Raw genomic sequence first — 15,759 nt, forward strand, 5'->3', positions numbered from 1 at the left:
AAATAAGAATGAAAGAAGCCAAGATCTTCCTGGGTGAGGCAAGATAACACTTCAGGAAAGAATAAAACTATTCTAGAGGCTGTTTCAGAAAAAGGCAGACCGCTCAAACCAGAATTCACTGCCCCATTTTAGGTTATTCTGGACTGTGCAGGCTTTCAAGAACACACACACTTACACACCCAGCTTTTCAAAGTTTAGTCCGTGTCACCCACCTGCGAAGCAGATGGAAAACGAAGGCAGAGAAAGAAGGCACATACCCAAAGCCACAAACCTAGGATTGAAATTCAAGTTCCTGGCCTCATCTCCTGTACTCAGATCATCTCCCTCTCTGACGAGCCCCCTTTAACACACTAGCCTATTAAGGGAGGGAAGAGATCAAGTGAGCCTGTTGGAAGTGGTGCCTAAAAAACTTCTCTGCATACGTTGATAATCAAGTGTCAAAGAAAGATCAGTCACAAAACTGTGGCTTTATCATTAATCGTTTGGAGATCTTACCCAGGGAGGCAGCATGAAGCAGGCAGTTCCCATCACCTGTTGTCGCCAAAGGAAGTAGCCTTTGGCAGCTGGGATCAACATTAGCCCACCAGTTTAGGCGACCTGTGGAAATATTTCAGAGAGACTCACTGTAAGCTCAGACTTGACATTGAAAGGGCGATTGGTAGCTTTGCCTGGTGAAAGGCAAAAGGTGGAAAGGATTGCAGCTTGGCCTGTCACAGAGCACCTGACACACAGGAATAAGCGGTTACATAGCCACTTTCTAGCGGGGAAGGGAACAAACCTATTTCGCTGCTTTTTCTGGCATAGATGACCATTTCCCCACTACTTCTGCCTGCTTTTCAGCAGAGAACTAGTCTCTCCAAGGGGGTGGAGGGGAGATCAAAGCAACAACAAAGAGATTTGCTGGACCAAGGAAGGCCCCTCCTCTCCTGGCCACCGCTGCATACTCTCCTCCCCCCCCCCCCCCCCCCCCCCCCCCCCCCCGAGGCTGGAGCTCCTGGCTCCACCGCCCATTTCCATCCACCCACACGTCAATGCATACTACCGTGCTCCTGCCCTGCTGCCAGACTTCGCTGTTCCTGGGCTCTGTGGTCCAGAAACATCCATGGTCCATGCTGGACCAGGAAGTCTTGGTTAAGAGAGGTAGCACCCACAGTAGCTGAACAAACAAGGTCGGGGCCAGTATGGCTCAGCTGGTACCAATCATACCTTTGAGTCAGATGTGTGGGACTTTGGCTATGCCTAAAATGACAGAGGGGCTCAGTATTGCTGGCTGTGTCATCTTTTGAATGAGACATTAGGATCCTCTCTGGCTGGGTCTGATGAGGGCCTGGTAAATGTTAGTGATCCCTATGGCACTTTAAACCAAAAAATAGCAATTGAGGTCTCCAGCATCAAGGACTCCCTCCTTTCTGATTTAATGATGAACACAAAAAGGGTAGAAAGGACAAACTTTTCTGGCCACTCTGGAAACCAAGCCCTATTATGTGTAAGCCTGGTAAAGATGCAACAGGGAGGAGTAGAACTGCAGTAAGCGACAAGTACATGAGGCTATGTGGACGGAGGAGGAAGACATAGTAGAGGGAAGGGTTAGGGCTGGGGGTGGGGTTTAAACTTTTGCAGAAGGTGAATGGACAACCAACGACAGGCTAAACTGCCACGCGTGCCAAATGACTCCCTTCTGCAAGGCACTAACACCTGCCATGTCTTCCACCAGATGTTAAAGGTTCTTTAACAAGCCTGTATGCATCAAGCCACACAATACCCACAGATTACCACATCAGACCCATTTTATAGCTGAAGATACAAGCAAAGAGGGAGAAGTATCTTGCTGAAGGTCACCCATGGTAAGGCACAGAGCTGGGAACAGAATCCTGGAGGCCTGGCTTCTCCTTCTGCCCTTTAGCCTTTAACAATTTTTCCCGCTGATGTTCAACTGCAAAAGTGCTATTTTTAGTTTTGCCTAGTGGTTTCATCCTTCATATCTTAAGCATGCAGAGGTAACACTCTACGATGCTCTTTTTCTCCACTTGCCAGTTCAGGAACAGCATTTGGGAAAATACATTGATCCTACCAACTAAGCAGCTTTGAAAGTCTTTTCCCACACGATTTTAGCAGCCAATATGTGAACTGTCAGATTAGCACTTAAAACTGGGACGCCGAGCTCCCAGGTAGCATAAAACATTGGAATTGCTACCAATCAAGATACAGCCTCTCAGATCAGCTGAAAAGCAAACAGACTTTGAAAAATTCATACTAATAACTGGGGTCACGTGTCATGTAAATGGAGGAGTTTGAATCTTTATTTCTACTAAGAAACCAAGTTAAGTTACAGTAGTCTGTAGCAGAGGCAAGACTTCAGAAGTGTTTCAAGCAGAATTCAGCTTGCCCCAGTACTTTTAAACCACGTCAGCACCAAAATGTCCATTGTTAACTTCTCCATGATAGACCAAATGAATGTCAACCAGCAAGCTGGCAAGCATCTATTCATACTCCAAACAAGTTGAGACAGCATGTGAACCTATCTTTAGAAGAACAAGCTTTCTTTCCAGCATTACTCATTAACTTTCTAGTCTATTGAGTCAGAGAAGAATGCGCTAGATATTAGCTACAAAGAGCATTTACAAGTTAGGGACACATTTCTTGTGATTTTTCCTTACACAAGAATGGTCAAACCAGATCAGACGAAAAGGTTCGTCTAACCCAGTATCTGGTCTTTGGACAGTGGCCAAAACCAGGTGCCCCAGAGGGAAACCGAACAGAACCAGGGAATTGTTAAGCGATCCCACCTATCGCCCATTCCTAGTTTCTGACCAACAAAGGCTAGGGACACCATCCCTGCCCATCCTGGCTAACAACCATTAATGGCTCTATCCTCCATGAAGTATTCTAGCTCTTTTTTGAACCCTCTTATAGTCTCGGCCTTCGCAACATCTTCTGGCAAGGAGTTCCATGGGTGGACTGTGCATTGTGTGAAGAAATACTACCTTTTGTTTTAAATCCACTGCCCATTAATTTCATCTGGTGACCCCTAGTTCTTGTGTTATGGGATGGATTAAATAATTCTTCTGTATTTACTTTCTTCACATCAGTCATGATTTTAAGGCCTCTATCATAGTCCTCAATTGTCTCTTTTCCAAGCTGTGAAGTCTCAGTCTTATTAATCTCTCCTAATATGGCAACCATTCCATACCTCTAATCATTTTTGTTTCTGAACTTTGTAGTCTGACCATCAACAGATGCAAAAGAAATTAAATTAAATCTACGAGTTTTAACACCACAAAGGGACAAACACAAAGCACAAAATGGAGTGCTAACTGCAATTTGATGCCAGTAATTTATTTTCCTGGGACCAGAAAAGGAAAAGGAATCCACTCTGTTTAGTACACAACCTCTTGAGACAATAACTCCACTCAGAAAAGCAGGCTATTTTCAGTCAATATAGCTTCTGGCACAGCAAAGTCACAATCCTTCGCCAACTGGAACAGTGCCAGAAGAGTAAACTGAGAAACAAAACAGCTTCTGAAAAAAGCTAAACAAAATTTAACACCACTGTAGTGCCTCAAGCTTTTTGTCCACTGCACACGTTTTCCTGGGAATTTGTTCTCATTTCAGCTGCTGAACTTTAACGTGTACAAGGAAGTTAACTTTCCTGGAACTAACTCTGATTAGTGTCTGAATATGTTGTGCAGTCGCAGGCCGGGACGACTTGTAAAATTTAGAACACAGCTATGTTGCTCAGAGGTGTGAAAAACCTCACACCCATGAGAGCCATAGCTATGCTGAGTGGTGCGGTCTCCAGCGCAGACATGGGTAAGTAGGTGGAAGAATGTTTCCATCGATCTAGTTACCACTGCTTGGGGAGTTGGATTACTTACCGTGACAGAAAAACTCCTTCTGTCACCACAGGAAGCATCTAACGCTTCAATATTACAGAGGCACAACTCAAATGCTTATGCCACTGTGGTTGCCCATAGTGTAGATGGCCTCTTGCAACGTGACACTAGGTTAAAATCAGAAGACACCTTAGAGAGGCATTTTCTATTTGCAGCGTGTAATCAGGATGTGCTACGTACACCCCAGGCGATGCACGAGCAGCAATTTGCGCCTTTGTTCCAAACGTGCTGAGTTATACAAAAACAGGCACCTCAACTTCAGTCCTGTAAACCATTTCCAAAATCCATTTTGGAATGGTTTGCTTTTTCCAAGGAGACGGAAAGGCCGAGCTGTCTGCTAAAAGTCTTGAAAACAAGATGCCCACACACACTTAAGAGATGTCTATCTTAAGAACTGTGGCCACAGTTCTAGCCCAAAAGCAGGCGAATTCTCTCTGAAATCTTAGCTTCAGAGATACAATTACACTAGAAGTTGCTTCCATTAGAAAGTCACATGAATATGAGCACTGAAACACAGCAAACAATAAGCCAGAGATGGTGCATTTTGTACTTCCATGGAAATTCCTGGCTTGCTCTTCTTTCCCAGCCTCAGTGCTATTATCCTGCCTAACCATGGTCTAGAGATGGATTTTAGGTAATAGGTAGCTGAAAATCACGGTATACTTCAGTGTAGGGAAAGGATTAAATCACAGGAACCTAAGAGATGCCATCATTCATAGAATCATAGAATAATAGGACTGGAAGGGACCTCAAGAGGTCATCGAGTCCAGCCCCCCACCCTCAAGGCAGGACCAAGCTCCACCTACACCATCCCTGACAGATGTCTATCTAACCTGTTCTTAAATATCTCCAGAGAGGGAGATTCCACCACCTCCCTTGGCAATTTATTCCAATATTTGACCACCCTGACAGTTAGGAATTTTTTCCTAATGTCCAATCTAAACCTCCCTTGCTGCACTTTAAGCCCATTACTCCTTGTCCTGTCCGCAGAAACCAAGAGGAACAAATTTTCTCCTTCCTCCTTGTGACACCCTTTTAGATATTTGAAAACCGCTATCATGTCCCCCCTTAATCTTCTTTTTTCCAAACTAAACAAGCCCAGTTCATGAAGCCTGGCTTCATAGGTCATGTTCTCTAGACCTTTAATCATTCTTGTCGCTCTTCTCTGTACCCTTTCCAATTTCTCCACATCTTTCTTGAAATGTGGCGCCCAGAACTGGACACAGTACTCCAGCTGAGGCCTAACTAGTGCAGAGTAGAGCGGCAGAATGACTTCACGAGTTTTGCTTACAACACACCTGTTGATACAACCTAGAATCATATTTGCTTTTTTGGCAACAGCATCACACTGTTGACTCATATTCAACTTGTGGTCCACTATGACCCCTAGATCCCTTTCTGCCATGCTCCTTCCTAGACAGTCGCTTCCCATCTTGTATGTATGGAACTGATTGTTCCTTCCTAAGTGGAGCACTTTGCATTTCTCTTTATTAAACCTCATCCTGTTTACCTCTGACCATTTCTCTAACTTGCTAAGGTCATTTTGAATTATGTCCCTATCCTCCAAAGAAGTCGCAACCCCACCCAGTTTGGTATCATCCGCAAACTTAATAAGCGTACTCTCTATCCCAATATCTACATCATTGATGAAGATATTGAACAGTACGGGTCCCAAAACAGACCCTTGAGGAACTCCACTTGTTATCCCTTTCCAGCAGGATTTAGAACCGTTAACAACAACTCTCTGACTACGGTTATCCAGCCAATTATACACCCACCTTATCGTGGCCCTATCTAAGTTATATTTGCCTAGTTTATCAATAAGAATATCATGCGAGACCGTATCAAATGCCTTACTAAAGTCTAGGTATATGACATCCACCGCTTCTCCCTTATCCACAAGGCTCGTTATCTTATCAAAGAAAGCTATCAGATTAGTTTGGCATGACTTGTTCTTCACAAACCCATGCTGGCTATTCCCTATCACTTTATTACCTTCCAAGTGTTTGCATAGGATTTCCTTAATTACCTGCTCCATTATCTTCCCTGGGACAGACGTTAAACTGACCGGTCTGTAGTTTCCTGGGTTGTTCTTATTCCCCTTTTTATAGATGGGCACAATATTTGCCCTTTTCCAGTCTTCTGGAATCTCCCGTCTGCCATGATTTTTCAAAGATCATAGCTAAAGGCTCAGATACCTCCTCTATCAGCTCCTTGAGTATCCTGGGATGCATTTCATCAGGACCTGGTGACTTGCTGACATCTAACTTTCCTAAGTGACTTTTAACTTGTTCTTTGTGAATCCTATCTTCTAAACCTACCCTCTCTCTGCTTGTATTCACTACGTTAGGCTACCTGTCAAAACTACCTGTCACCAGAATGGCAGTAGGTAGTGGCTTTATAGATTATTAGATGTACCTTTCAAGGGGTTCAAAGCTTGTGGCAAATGCCAGCACTTTAGTGCAGTCTTCAGAACTGAATTAGGCGTTAAGATTTTCAATACCTAACTGTCCAACTTTTTTTTTTTTTTTTTTTAACTTTTATGTTAAAAACTTCACTATCAGGCAAACTGGCTGAAACTACAGTAAAGACCAGATTTATCAGATACATAGATGAACACGATTTGTTGGCATCAAGACAACACAGCTACCCCATACCAATTTACTGGAATTTTTTGAGCATGTCAAAGCATATTGAGAAGGACATCAAACAAGTGTCATCGTTCTCGAGGCTAGTGCTGTTCAACATCTTCATAAATAATCTGGAAAAGGGGGTCAACAGTGAAGAGGCAAAGTTTTCAGAGAACACAAAATTACTCAAGGGAGTTGATTCCACAGCTGACTGAAGAGGTACAAAAGAGATCTCACAAAACTGGGTGACTGGACAACAAAATGGCAGCTGATAAATGCAACTACACATACAAAGTGACGGGATCGAAATTAGCGGTTACAACTCCAGAGAGATCTTAGAGTCATCATGGAGAGTTTTCTGAAACATTCACAGAATGCACAGCAATAATAAAAAACTAACAAATGTTAGAAAGCGATAAAGACGACACCCAATGACTCCGCTATGTAAATCCATTGTTCACCCAATGTCTTGAATACTGTGTGAAGTTCTGGCTGCCCCTTCTCAAAAAGGATACTAGAATTGGAGCAAGTAATAGGAACAAAAACAGTTATGGGTATGGACCTTTTTCCACATGATGCGAGAGGGAAAAAAGACTTGGAAAGAGGAGACTAAGGGGACATATGACAGTGGTCTATAAGCATCATGAATGGTGCAGAGTAAGCAATTAAGGAACGGTCATTTGTCCTTCACATTGCAGAAAAACCAGGGGTTGTGCAATGAAATTAACGTGCAGCCAGTTTAACATAACCCTCAAGTACTTTATCACCCAAAGCACAGTCACCGTTGTGAAACTCGTTGTCAGGGGATGTTGTGAATGCCAAAAGTATAATTTTAGTTCAAAAAAATAATTAGGTAAGCTAATTGAGGAAATGCTCATCGATGGCAGTTAGCCAAGATGGTCAGAACACACAATGCACTGGGTGTCCCTAAACTTCTGCCAGACATAAGCTGGGATCGGACATCAGGGAACAATCAATTGCTGCCTTGTTTTGTTAATTCCCTCTGAAGCATCTGTCACCAGCAACTGTCCAAAGGACTGGAGAGTGGGTTAGATCAGAGGTGGGCAATAATTTTTGATGAGGGGACCACTCAAATTTTGGGAAGTGGTCAAGGGCCACAGTTTTCTATGGCGGGGATGCAGGGTCTGCGATGGAGGTTGGGTGCAGAAGGGCGCTCGAGGTAGGGGTACAGGAGAAGGTGTTGGGTCGGAGATGGAGTTTGGGTGAAGGTGAGGGTTCATAGTGAACGAAGCTTCCCCCAACCTCCAGCACAGAGACTGCTGGCGCAGCCAACTGCTCTGGGCCCTAGGGCTGCTCCCTGCCTGTGGGTCCAGTGGGGTGAGCCACGGGCCAGACTGAAAGGCATGGCGGGCCAGATCTGGCTTTCAGGCCCTATCTTGGCCACCCGCTGGGTGAGATGGACAAGTGGTCTGACCCACTTTGGCCATTTCTTATCTTCTTAATAGTAGTTTTATAGTGGCACTTACAGGTTCCAACTGAGATGCGGGTCTTATTGTACTATGTGTGGTACATAGTATTGTTAGAGAGTCCCTATCCCAAATCTAAATAAACCCAATAAAGAAGGGGGGGGACCCTTCGAAATTCCCAGTTTACAAATGAATGTCTGAGCAATGGAGAAATCAAAGGAGTTGCTCATGGTACCAGCAAATCTGTAGCAGAGTCTGGGATTTAACGCAGCCCTGCAGTCCCACTTCCTTAACCACAAAACCATCCTTCCTCTAACATGAGCTCACAGTAACTACCACGAGTTACTTGTCCTCTTGCTTCTGAGGCTGATGTGACCCATTTATCACTGCCACCCACCACCAAGTTGCTCATTTAGTGTTGAACGCATTTCGTCCTCCTTCTGAATCACTGAGTATTGGGTGTGTGGGGGAATCAAAATTTAAAGTAGGTTAAAGAGACCCAAGAAATGAACAGAGAGGACACATTGGAAAGAGCAATTAAGAGAACTGGTGTCTACACGGAGGGGAGTTTTTTTAAACATTAATCACAGCTTCTGCTTTTTCAGAGTTCTTGATTATATACTGGTTAACTCACCCGCTGATTCTCCCACTCAAAGCTAGGAAAGCCCACACACAACAGATCTGACAGTCTGAACATTTTTATCTTTGAAATTTGACAGCTATGAGGAGAGCCTAGTCCAAGGTATTGATGCATTTACAGTTGGCTCTCTCCTTAAACACGGGGCTTTTTCCAATCTTTGGAAAGTTATGTGAATTTAAGTCTCGTCTACGGTGCCCGAGTGACAGCCCTGGAGACATGAGCCCTGTAGCTATAGAAAACATTCAGCAGAGGCAATGGTGCAGTACAAGAGTCACCCTCAACTTGAATGATGTGCCTCGACCTTGGAGGAGCCATCTCTATGGAGCGGATTCCACAGCAGAGCCGATTCTCCTCTCCGATAAGAAACCCATCAAGGGGTCCAAGCAGCACGAAGGGCAGTATTAGGGATGTTAAGTTTGATTAACCAAAGAGTCAATGGGATTTCCATCGACTCTTCGATCAGTGGAGAAGGACACCTCTGCCTTTGAACTGCAGCGAGAGCCCTGCCAGGATCTTGCGACAGTTCAAAAGTGGAAGTCCTGCAGGGAGCACGGGGAAGCCAGCGCCTGAGCCTGTGAAATGTACAGAACCCCAGTGGTGCTCTTGTACATTTGAAAAGCAGAAGTGCCACAGGGAGTGCAGGGCCAGCGAGGGGCATTCAAAAGTAGAATCACAGCAGAAGCAGTGAGAACAGAGACTGCTTTGTCCCTGCTCGTGCCGTTTCCTGCTGTGCCTCTACCTCCCTTGCTCCCCGTAGAGACAGTGTTGCGGGGAGGAGGGGGGGGGGGGGGAGGAAGAACTGGCTTTTAAGCCAGCTCCCCCCCAGCACCGGCTCCTGCTCCCCCCCGCCTCTCTGATAGAGGCAGCGGGGGGGGGGGGGGGGGGGGCAGGGAGGGGACACACGACTAGTCACCTATCCGATAAGCTTATGCTTGTCGACTAGTTGCTTGCATCCCTAGGCAGCACTGGGGAAAGAAAGGGAAGAGACATTTGCAGCAAGGGCACCTGTCCAGCAAGAACTGGGGCACTCTATATAATATTACTTGTTCCATGAGCATCCCAGTCCCCAGACAGCCATTGGGGCCATGGTGTCCAACCAGTTCTGAAGCAGTAGCTACTAGAGTGGCTACTGCTATAGCAAACTAATCACATTATTCAAACCACTGAGTCACATTCAACCGACCAAAAAGCCACATGTGGCTAGTGGCCAACGTGTCGGGCACCGTGGCATTGGGGAATCTTTTGACACTGTACTGAATTGGCAACGCATCTGACTTCAGTGAACCCACCTCCAGTAACAGCCACACTAGCCAACAACCAACTAGCCAGAAAACTGGCCCAAGCCGTGAAAGCTGTACGGGCGTGATGTAGAGTGGCCAGGGGATGGGGTGGAGAAGTGGGTATGCATTTGTACACAAACCCCAAACAAAAGATAACATCCTGAGAGAGAGAAACCTTTATTAAGGCCAGCGAAAGTCCTGTATTGATTTCTCTTATCACCCGTTAACAAATGGGAGGTTTCTATTCTGAGCACAAGGCAATCTGTTTGCCACTCACTCCCTGACACTTCATCAGCAGAGAAAATGCATTCAGTGGCGGGACATGCTTATTTCTGAACTCATCATACAGTAACTTTTAATGGTCTGCCTACAGATGGCGATTCACAGATGTATTCCCATAACGTATAAATTGAAGAAAGCAGAAGTTTCCTTGCCAATATGCAGTGGGCCTTTTTTGTTGTTGTTGTTTTAAAGCTACTCAGCATTGCTCAGCTGATCTCTAGGGAGAACAGATGGTCATGTGGTTAAGGTGCAAGCCTGGAAGACAGAAAACGCTTAGAAGGTCTGGAGTCTATTCCATGTGACTTTGAGCAAGTACACCTCTAGCTGTGAAAGGAGGAAGATACATGTTTTCCTCCAAGGTGGGTAGCATGGCTCAGTTCGTTAGCATTCATGCAATGCTTTAGGATCCTCAGAAAGGGGAGCATTAAGAGGCCACCGTCAGTGACAGCAGTGCACTGCCTCAGCCGCACTGAGCATCAGTATTCCCACCACTCTATCCTGGCAAATTGGAAGAATTCCCTGGGTAGTACCAGCACCAGGGCAGGACAGGGGGAGAGGCCTACAGGGGCTGTTCCATCCATGACAGGTGGAAAGCATCCTTAAGGACTCCCGGCTGTGGCCCTGAACGGAGCAGAACTGTGGGCACTTCCTGTTTAGGTGGGTCGTGCTCTCCATCTCGGAAGGGGGCGCCACAGTCAACCGGACGGGTACCAATCGGGAAATGTCTTCCGAATGCACGTGAGCAATCATTCAAAGACGCAGCATAAACACATCTGCCCTCACTAGGAGGCCCCTGCTCGGGGAAACTGAAGTTTAGCCTGCAACTCTACTTGCGCTACTTATGGACCAGCTCCATAGGCATTTTCTGGTTTCTGCAGTTAAGTAGTTACCTTGCACTTGGTTTTCAAATCATGCATTTTAAAAATGTATATTGCTAGTCATCAGCTGTGAGCCGCTTCTGTATATTGGGTAAACCTCTCTCCTTTCTCATATTAACAACTGAAGAAACGCAACACAGCAGAAATGAAATCTTAGGTGAGGGGGGAAGTAGGGACTAGAGCTGGGTGATTGTGAGGGGGAATGCACCCCAAGTTGACATTTAATGGGTTAATAAAGCCCTAGGGAGGCTGCATGAAAAGCAGCCAATAGGAGGAGGGCTGCAAGGAATAACCGATCAGGGACTGGCTGGCCCCATAAAAAGAGCTGCAGGGCAGAGTCGAGTCAGTAGGTGTCTGGAGCTCAAGGAAGACCAGGCTCCTAGCAAGAGGAAGGAGCGCCAGCACTTGGAGAGTACAGAACATGGACCACAGAAGCTAGAGAGCGCTCCTGGCTGGCTAAGACTGGCATGCTGAGAGCCAGAGGAAAGGGTGAAGAAGGCCCTTCCCACAGGGAAACGGCCCAGGGAAATATATTATGAGATCGGAAGGGACACAGCATGTAAGTACAATCAGCAGGGGCTGTGGACTGAGACCTGGATCCGTGCATGAGTCCAACTCCAACCTAATCCCCACTGAGGAAGTGACCAGGCAGTTGGACTGCAGTACCAGCCCTCCAGGAAGGGCAGAGCACAGATCATGGCATGGCCAGAGGACTGTGTCATGAAGAGGATGCTGTGGTCTTGAAGTAACATTGGTCTGGGAGCAATAGTGACAGCGAGTGACACACCAACAGGAGTGGGCACACTGAGCTGAGGAGGGAAGCACCAAGACTATCAGCAAGAGGTGCTAATGTGCTTAGTGGAGCCCGTTCACAACAACATTTAGAAATATTAAACAGATCACACACATACAATGCCTACACACAGAGCAAAGTCGCTTTAAGCCCGTTTATGGCCTTCTCTCCACTCTATTTGTTTCTATGCTATACAGAGGCTCATGCACTTTTATCTTCCATAGGTACCGAGTGCATCATCCCCATAACATATTCAGTTCTTTACAGCCTGAAATTTCTAAGCCAGAGCATTCTAGCGGCCACGGCCACAAATTGCTACTGCTGCTTCACATTAGTGCAGGCAGGGGGGAGGGGAGGAGGAAATCAGGATTGTACTTACCAGCCTGTTCCAATGCTACCAGCATAGACTGCTCAATGAGATCCCGCTCAATGAAGCTGCGAAATTCCTCAGTGTACACGGTGAGATCAGGTAACTGGAAAGTGCAAATGGGCATCTCCAGCAGATGTTCACTGCTACCATTGCTAGAGACGTGGGAGCGGGCCAAAGAGACAATGGTGGAGCTAGCGTGGGAAATGCCCCGAGACAGACGTTTCTCTGAAGCGAGAGAAGAAACATTAGGCCTCATCAGCATGTCTTCTACGTACTTCTCAAACCACTGCCCGCAACGTAAACGCATTTGACAGTCTTCCACTAGCATTTTTTTTTTGTGTGGCAAGAATCTGAATTGCCCTGGCATATAGATTTGGCAAGCCCTTCTGATTCTGAAAGGGAAGAAAAGCAAAACTGGACCATAAGCTACTCATACAAGTGCAGATCTCACGATTCTGTCTTACTTTGAATTAGCATCACTGCCCCTACCTTGGGCAAGGTCACATGAATCAGAGAGGTAGCCGTGTTAGTCTGAATCTGCAAAAGCGGCAAGGAGTCCTGTGGCACCTTATGGACTAACAAGTCTATAAGTCCAACACTTGTGTTAGTCCATAAGGTGCCAGAGGACTCCTTGCCGCTTTTGAAGGTCACATGAAGAGTCATTTCGTTTCTCTGTGCCTCGGTTCCCACATCCAACACTAAGGTTAAAGCCTACACCAACCAGGAAGCACGAGGTTTAATCTTGAAAGTGCCGTGAGATTTTCCAATGTAGCATTTCCAAACAGTGCAAGACAACTGCAATGAAGGGATTCTCAGACCCTTCACAAGCTGTGTGGGATGCACCACACAATCCTAGAACACTAGAACTGGAAGGAACCTCGAGAGGTCATCAAGTCCAGTCCCCTGCCCTCATGGCAGGACCCAGCACCGTCTAGACAAGTACAGCCTGTTATCAAATAACCACTTGAAGACAGACTGGCAGGGTTTTGATTTTTCACTTCCAAAAAGGCACAGTGGGAAGCAGACATGGCTGTGCACCACCTCGTGTAAGTTGTAAATTCTGGTCTGCCACAGGCACTGAAAGAGCCTCTGATCTAAGTAAGAATGGCCCCTGGTTGCTCAAATGCTTTAGCTTTTGGAATCTTCTCAGCTGCCTATGGACAGCAATGAAACTGTAACACCAGCAAGCACTTTACACAGAGGCTTGTAAGGGGTAGCTTAGGACCATTCATAACAGCAATGGGAAACCGAGGCTAGTGAGTGTAGCCAAGGCAAGATTGCTGTAACCAAGATGGTCTCCTGGGACAGGGTAGTTTTGCTCACTGCACATGCGTACCTAGAACTTGCAGCGTTGCGCTGAATGAACACAGTTGGGTTGTGACTGGATTCAGAGGGAACATGCAGCTCTCAACCCATGTGTGCAATCAGTGAGTACCTCACTTTACGTGTCCTTGCTTTTCATGCATGTAACATCAGTAGGGGGGAAAAAAGGACATGGATGAAAACCAGAATTGGATGAACAAAACGTCTCACGGGCCACACACAGAACTCCAGTAGGCCTCATGTGGTCCTCAGGCTGCCCAGCGATTTAGAATAACCCTACACTGCGTGTCTGCATCAAGGGAGCCATCCCCAGCTAGAGTCCAAAGAAGGGGCCAGAATCCATCCCACTGTATTTTGAAGGCTATCATTCTCCTTTGAGATGCGACTGAACGTGAACATGATCCAGTTGAAAATCAACCAGAAAAGCTGCTTTACCTTGAATGAGGTCATCCTGTCGCTGGAGTGGTGGCCGCATGGGTCGGGCGGCTTCTTTTTCCAGAGGTTTAAAGGTACGCCCTTCATTGAAGGAATGCGGCAGGTTCCCAGCGTGCACTTGCCTCAGCTGTTCAAAGTCACTTAGAGCTGCATTCACGTCCCAGTTTTTACCTAGTTTGGAAAGTAAAAAGACGACTCTCAGCATTATAGGGAAAAAAAGTTACTGGTTTTGAAACGTAGACCCCACAGAAATGACTTGAATACAAGTCATCAGCCTGTTGTCAAAACACTAACTCCAACCTAGAAATAAACCATGTGAGGAAAACAGCCAACAAGCCTCAAGCAGAACTGGGTACATTGTATATGCTTACAAGTAGAGGATGAAATAGGGAAATGTCTCCCAACAGTTTAGACTGTTCACATCCATTTCACTCTTTGAAAGATGCCTATTTTGTCTGCATGCAGCTGCACTTATTCACCAAGCTCGGTGTATCCCGACTAGTTGCTCAGCTGATTGAGGTCATGCTTAATATTGTTTTTGTAAGCTCTTCTTCTCTAAGAAATTTATTACAATGTAAGCACTGCTTGCTCGCCAATAAATTTAACAGCACACAGCTTACCATTCAACATCCATGTTAGTGTCAGTCGTGCTTGGCCAAATTCGGCTCTTTTAAAAGTTGGCAATTTGGAATTCAAGGTACTGATCATTCATGTTAGGGAGAGGAAAAGGAAAGGATTTCTTCCACAACAAACCAGGAGACAAAACTGAAGTATGAAAGCATGAATGTTGCCAGCCTCACTAGTTAGCTGGAACAGTTTATAGAAAATTCAGAGGCACTACTAACTAAATGAGAAACAATGTAGCTCAACCGCAAATTCAGTGGAATGGACTATCTTTAAAGTAAATCCACTTCACTTTATCGCTATTCACCAATCTATCAATATCAAGTCCAACCATGTAAATCTTTCAGGATGCAATAAATTGTCCTTTTAGAAACAACTGTCATTTTAGACATAGAAAAAAAGATGCCACCAAGTGGGTTATTACATATGCAATACGGAGGATTTATTAACCTTATTTAGAGTCTTAATACATTGTTAATTTGCTCCTTTAAAAAGAAAGCCAACATTACATAGCACACTCACTGTGAGGAAACCATTTAAACTGCTGATTGTCCATGTTCTATTGTAAGCCAAATGAAAACAAGTTTCACAATATCTAATTTCCTAAGGCAAATATACTTCAAGTGTTTAACTTCTGAGAGATTTAATTGATAATGCTTAGTGACTGACTCTACACAGCAATCTGCTTAGTAAATCACCGAGTCAAGCTTTTATTTAAAAAAAAAAAAAAAAAAAAAAAAAAAAAAAAACAGCATCAGGACCCCTGAAATCAAAACTTAATTTGCAATCACAAGTCAAAATCTGGTTCAGAAAAGGGAAACAAATATGATTAGGGGTTTGGAACGGGTCCCACGTGAAGAGAAATTAAGACGACTGGGACTTTTCAGCTTAGAAAAGAGGAGACTAAAGGGGGGATAACAGAATCTATAAAATCATGACTGGTGTGAGAAAAGTGAATAAGGAGAAGTTATTTACTTGTTCCAATAGCATAAAAACTAGGGGTCACCAAATGAAATAGGTAACAGGTTTAAAAATAAAAGGAAGTTTTCCCTTCACACCGCGCGGTCAACCTGTGGAACTCCTTGCCAGAGGATGATGTGAAGACCAGGACTTTAACAAGGTTCAGAAAAGAACTAGATAAATTCTTGGAGGTTAGGTCCATCAATGGCTATTAGCCAGTTTGG

At 45.2% G+C, this 15,759-nt stretch overlaps 1 protein-coding gene across 3 annotated transcripts in view; it reads right to left on the reverse strand.

Moving 5' to 3' along the window:
• The window catches only part of OTUD7B (OTU deubiquitinase 7B), an 85,865-nt gene that overhangs the window by 20,346 nt on the left and 49,760 nt on the right, over positions 1-15,759 (reverse strand). For 2 of the 3 annotated variants that reach the window (XM_075908067.1, XM_075908066.1), the window contains 3 exons: positions 13,952-14,122; positions 12,203-12,418; positions 496-597 (listed from right to left, as the gene is read on the reverse strand). In XM_075908067.1, coding sequence (XP_075764182.1) covers positions 496-597; positions 12,203-12,418; positions 13,952-14,122 — 489 coding nt within the window. The remainder of the gene's footprint in view (positions 1-495; positions 598-12,202; positions 12,419-13,951; positions 14,123-15,759) is intronic. The other variant, XM_075908068.1, reaches the window with a different exon arrangement.

Source organism: Pelodiscus sinensis, chromosome 24 (genome assembly GCF_049634645.1).
Source record: "Pelodiscus sinensis isolate JC-2024 chromosome 24, ASM4963464v1, whole genome shotgun sequence".
Taxonomy (NCBI): domain Eukaryota; kingdom Metazoa; phylum Chordata; order Testudines; family Trionychidae; genus Pelodiscus; species Pelodiscus sinensis.